This window comes from Rhincodon typus, chromosome 2 (assembly GCF_021869965.1).
Source record: "Rhincodon typus isolate 14 chromosome 2, sRhiTyp1.1, whole genome shotgun sequence".
NCBI lineage: Eukaryota > Metazoa > Chordata > Chondrichthyes > Orectolobiformes > Rhincodontidae > Rhincodon > Rhincodon typus.
In genome coordinates, this window is record NC_063333.1 from 31,344,533 (window position 1) to 31,350,532 (window position 6,000).

A 6,000-nucleotide genomic window follows, 5' to 3' on the forward strand; every position below is an offset into this window, starting at 1 on the left:
GGCAGCGTATAACGGTCCAGGGCCATGAACCGCTAGGCGACGGGCGAGAGAGACCAGAGAACAGGAGCAGGTAATGATCTCACCCTGACAACAGCAAGAACTGCTCGCCTCCCAACTTTCGCCACACTTTGCTCAATCCTCTCCTCAACACCAGCCCCACCATAACCCCCTCCTCCCAAAATAAAACGACCCACCACAACCAAACTCCAAACAACCATCATTAAACAAAAAATAACCCGCACTGGGACTGAGCGCTCTTTCTGTCGAGTTCCCGATTTAAAATTCGACTACTCTCTTTCTCTCTCGCACAGCCGAGTTTCTCCGAGTTAAGTTTTTCTTTTGTTTCTGCTCTTTTTAATCCAGTTACACCACCAAGCCCCCCCCCCCCCCCCCCCCGCCCGTTTACCCCTGCTCTTAAAAGAGTAAGGAGAAGAGGAGGTGTTGTTTGAAAGGTGGGATTGGTGTGACGGGAGGATTGTGAGGATCTCTCCTCCACACGGGTCTGCTTCCCCCACACCACCCCGGTGAAAAGCTCACCGTTTTTCCTCCTCGGGTTTGCCTGTTTTCTGCGCTTACACCTGGGGCCATCCGCCATGATCCGCTCGCTCTCTCGTTTCATTGATAAGCGCTGTCAAATTCCAGGACGCGTGCAACCACCCCCAGCCTTCTTTGCGACACTTTTATTTTTCTTTGCGACACACCTACCTTTCCACCGCCCCCTTTTTCTGCGCTCCTCGCGCTCTCCACCCACAACCCCCCTTTCCTACAGCGCGCGCCCTCCTTACTATGGGAACGACAGGTTACCCTGGAGATGGTTTTCCCTCCCTCCCGCCCACCTCCATCCATCACCTTTTCTTCTCTCCCTCCTTTTCTCATGAAACATTTGGGTTTGCGGCAGAATTTGAATGCAGCGCGGGAAATTTAAAACTGAGCGAAGTAGCCCAAGGTAGGAAACCAGGGTGAGGAAGAGATTGCAGCGTCCTCAGCACTCCCAACAAGCTCTGAACCAAGGGGAACTGTTATTCACTATCATACACAGGGAGAAGTAGCTGCACGGAGACAATTCAGATAAAAATTTAATTATATATATGCATTATTGACATAAATATGAAGATGTTTTATACACAGATATGTGACTAAGTGACTTGAAGCTGGTAGCGAAGACGATAGAGTGTGATTGCAAACATCTGTCACACATTATTTTATAAAGTCATATTGCATGTGTTATTTAACATTTTTGGCATCGTTTTCTCTGCTAGCCCAGTGAAATATCAACCTGAAAAGTGAACTTTGCGGCGCGAAAGGCTGGTGAAAACATTGACCACGTGTTAATTTGATAATCGTGAATAAAATCATTTTCAATGGTTATTAGTTCTTAAGAATCACTTCTCAGGCAATAGGTAACGATAACGTTGTGCGCCATTTCGTGGCACGAGGATATGAACGGGAAAAAGAGTAAAACTTGAAGTGCATAAATTATTTTGTTAGTATCTTGTAGTAAATGGTGATTATTTTCCTAATGTAGAGGCAGGCCTACTTTAACAGTGTCTTTTACCAATGCATAAATGTTACTGATCATAGTTTTCAGACTTTTATAAGTTTGCCGTTTATTTCCAATTTGTAGGCGACCGATGATAGCTGGTGTTTTATAGTAGTTCATTGCGTTCATGCTGGCTAAATACTGGTCAACTCCACAAATAATGACATCTACAATTTGTTAATTCTTATTAAACAGGAATAAAAATGAAACTTTTTAAAGTTTGTATAGTGTAAAGTATAATAACTATGGTTTTGAAAATATTCGAGCGTAATCCAAATATTTTTATCTGAAAATGTAGGAAACATTTGTGATCTGCTCTCAGGTTGTAATATTCAGTAGTATTATTCCACATGTCAAAGGTTTAAATGCAGTGACCCACAACAAAGCATGAGGGTCAATTCGATTATTACAATGCGCTTTATTTTTGTGCAACGGCATAAATCCAAATTGTAATAACTACCCACACTCTTCTAATAAAAATCGAAAGAACTGCGGATGCTGTAAACAGGATCAAAAACAAAGTTGTTGGAAAAGCTCAGCAGGTCTGGCAGCATCTGTGAAGGTAAAAAAAGTTCTGAGGAAGAGTCACCGGATCTGAAACGTTTACTCTGTTTTTACTCGCACTATTCTGTTTGTCAGTCTCTTTTTAATTACTTTCCTACCGTATTAGAAGTAAAAATGACAATACAGACACGTGAGGATAGATGGGAGAAGGTAGAATCGTTCTCTTTGGAGAAAAAATGCTAAAAGGAGATCTGATAGAGGTTTTCAAAATCGTGATTGGGCTGGATAGGGCAGAGAGGGAGAAACTATTCCCCCTCATTAAAAGAACAAAAACAAAAAGGATGTAAAGTGATCTGCAAAGGAATGCACATATCTAACTAAATTTCTATCTATATTGTCTCCGTGAAGTGAAGAGAAAGTTTTGCACTCAGCGAATAGTTAGGGTGTGGAATGCACTGCTGGAAGTGTGGTGGAAGCAAGTTCAATTGAGGCATTCAATACAGCATTGAATGATGTGGACAAAAAAATCATGTGCAAGGGCACAGCAAAACGGCAAGGAAATTCGCGCTTGGGAGTGGTGCTTATTTAAAGTGCAGCACGAGGGGCCGAATGGCACGTTACATTCGTGCGCCGTTATACATCTGTAATGGTTTGGAAGTGGACTGTTTCCTGTAAAGTATTAATTCTACACAATAGAACTTGATTGACTGTACACGTTAGTTTTCAAATTAATTGTTTCATCCCTTCATGCACCTTCTGATGAGTACAGGTTTCTGGGACTAAAACAAACTGTGGTTGAATTTTATTGCTATAACGCTACTACACTATTTAAATTGTGCCTTATTCGGTGTTGTGAACGGGAAAAAAAGACTAGTCTTATTCAGTATTCGTTGCCCATTTCCCGCTATGACACCAATTCGCCGAGCGGCGTCATATAATGCTGGCAGGTGAATTCCGATTGGAATAGGTAGTTGCCAGGGCCTAGGATGTGCAGAGTGAGGGATCCTTCCCGATCTGCATTCACAAACGAGTGAGGCGAAAAGCTAAACTGCTTTCACTGACAGACCTTCTTGATTACTGAAGGAGCGCCAAGTAATGAGCTCCGAAATCCCGTTAGTTTCCCGTGTGTTTATCATGGCCCGTTTCACACAGTCACACACGTACGTGAAAAGCTTCACTTCAGTGTCCGATCCCATGTAAATGACGGGATCGTTTCGTCAAATCCCAGTCAACACAGTACATGGGCAGTGCACTCTCAGGTTGTCCATTTTAAAATGGCCGTTTAAACCCGTCATGTCCTGACCCCACTGGGAAAGCGCTCCTTAAAGCAAAGACGAAACAAAAAACCAGCTTATATGAGCCTATATCTGCACATTTGAGTTGACTTGTCATGTACTCGGGAGCCGTCAACGCGTTTCGCAACCAATGAATTACTTTTGAAGTGTAATTAGTGCTGTTATGTAAACAACTGTCCCAGCAAGGTGCCGCAAAGAGCAAACGAGATTAATGTTTTTGTTTTGGTGGGACTTTCGGTTTATTTTTTACAATCGCATTTAAAGCCGCGCAGAACAGTTTCAATGCACTGCGTGGTACAGAGGGAAGAAAACGCTCAACTTTTATGCTTCTGCCGCGTTCCAGACGCCCACGGGAGACGCCTGCAATTTAACCAAACTTGCAATACACAATCTGTAGACTGATGCATTATTTTAACACTTCTGTCATCTTTCTCGCGAAAAAAAACGATAACAGCGCGGTGGGGTTGCTCAGACGCACCACATTACTGAGATTCTCAAAGTACAACGATTCAAAAAGATTTTTCGACTACTCTCTCCCCTAGTCACGGCCTCTGGGGCGTTTTCGCAAATCACCACTCCCGTCTCTTTATGGTATTTGCCACTTCTACCAGAAGGCGGTACTAGATTGTTTGAGGGTGTTTGCTGCCACTAATCTTCCTTTTGGCTTTGCTTTGTGTTGGGCCTATACAGTAAATAGTGATAGGCTATACACCATTGTCGAGCATGACGTTACAGAAGAGGGTAACAAAGAGACTGATTATAGGTAGATTTGGTGGAGCACAACTACTAGATCTTACAAAGCTGGACTAGGTACATTTACCCCCATCTGAAAGTTAGAATAGTTTCCTTGTCACCACCCCTAATCAGTAGAATGGGTGGAGACAATGCAACATGAACATTAACCACATTGGAACCATTTCCTTATACAAGATCTTCCTTGTTCCATTATTTCCCTTTCCTTTCTAAAGATCTTGTTGGTTGCAATGATTAGCTCTCAATCACAGAAACATAGAAAATTGGAGCAGAAATAGGCCACTCAGCCCTTTGAGCCTGCTCTAACATTCAATGTGATCATAGTTTATCATCCAACTCAGTACCCTGTTCCTGCTTTCCCCCACCCGCTCATCCTTTGATCCCTTTATGTCTAAGAACTATATCTATCTTCCTCTTAGCTACATTCAAATGTTTGGCCTTAGCCACTTTCTATGGCAGAGAATTCCACAGACTCACCATTCTCTGGGTGAGGACATCTCTCCTCATCTCTGTCTTACATGGCTTCCTTAGACAATGATTCCTGGTTTTGGACTCCCTAGACATCAGGAACATCTTTGCTATATTTACCCTGTCTAGAGCTGTTAGAACTTTAAGGGTTTCTATGAATTGACCCTCATTCTTTTAAACTCCAGTGAATATATTCCAAACCAATCTGGTCTCTCTTCATATACCGGTCCTGCCATCCCAGGAATCAGTTTGATTAACATTTATTGCACTCACTCCATAGTCTGAATAGCCTTCATCATGTAAGAAGACCAAAACTCCACACTGTACTCCAGGTCCAAAACACGCCCAGCTTGTGATCAGATCTCAGAAATAGCTGCTACATCCTATCTTTCAAACTGATTTTCTGCATCCACTTCCAATGTTTTATTTCTTATGCTATGTGCATCCAGATACAATTTTTTCTCTGGGTAGTTGTTTCCTGCCTATTTATCCTATTCATGTTTTTCTTACATTTTCTGACTTACTGGATTTGATATCCACCTCCGAACTCTTCCTACATCCAGTTATAAATCTTCATCAACATGAAACATTAATTGTGTTTGTCTCTCCGCAGATGCTGCCTGACCTGCTGAGTCCAAAATATTTTGTTTCTATTATCGATATTCTGCCTGTAAAATATGTCGTTTTGATGTATTGAAACTTATAAGCCTTTCTCCATTGCCATAGTTGCACATTCCACAAAATATGGATACGTGTGGTTTAAGTGAAAGTTGTCCCTTTTGTCAAGCCTTCCTTTGCCTCAAAAATGGTCTGAGTACACTAGGTGTCTAAAACCTATTCCTCTGCAGCACATTTGCAACCACACGGAAATATTTTAAACTTTCTTCCCCTGTCTAGTCCAATATGTGGCAATGGATGTAATCCAGAAACTTCCACCCTGGAGATTCTGCTGCTTTAAATTATTAGAAGATTATTCTTTGAAATTCCATGGTAGAATGGAAGAGTGTCGCCCTGTTGTGAATCACAAACTTTGTCTATTTCACCTCCCATTCCAGAATCTTTTCTATTCACTCTGGAATTTCCTAAATCCTTGAATCTTGAGTGTAACATACCATTTGAAACTCTGGACCTCAACTATCAAGCCCCCTGACTATGGAATCTCCCACATTCAGTACCTTGCCTTTTCTTGCTACCTTTACTGTTGTTTACATGGACCATCACTTGCTGAGGCAACTGATCAAGCAATGTTTCTCCTTCTGAAATGTTGCAGAGTGGGGGATCCACTTGACTCAGAAACTGTGTAACACTCTGCTGTAAGATCACAACTCGTATAGGCTTACCATGTGTACAATTAAGATTTATGACAAGAGGTCTTTAATCTGTAACAATGACTTTGTGTACTTCTTTCCGTAAGTGTTGCCTGCCTTGCTCAATATTATG

General features: G+C 42.0%; 1 protein-coding gene across 1 annotated transcript in view; it reads right to left on the bottom strand.

The window, feature by feature from the left end:
* Positions 1–657, bottom strand: part of LOC109916422 (zinc finger E-box-binding homeobox 1) — a 175,246-nt gene extending 174,589 nt beyond the window's left edge. Inside the window, exon 1 of the mRNA XM_048606728.1 lies at positions 538–657. Coding sequence (XP_048462685.1) covers positions 538–619 — 82 coding nt within the window. The 5' untranslated portion in view covers positions 620–657. The remainder of the gene's footprint in view (positions 1–537) is intronic.
* Between the last annotated feature and the right edge of the window lie 5,343 nt (positions 658–6,000).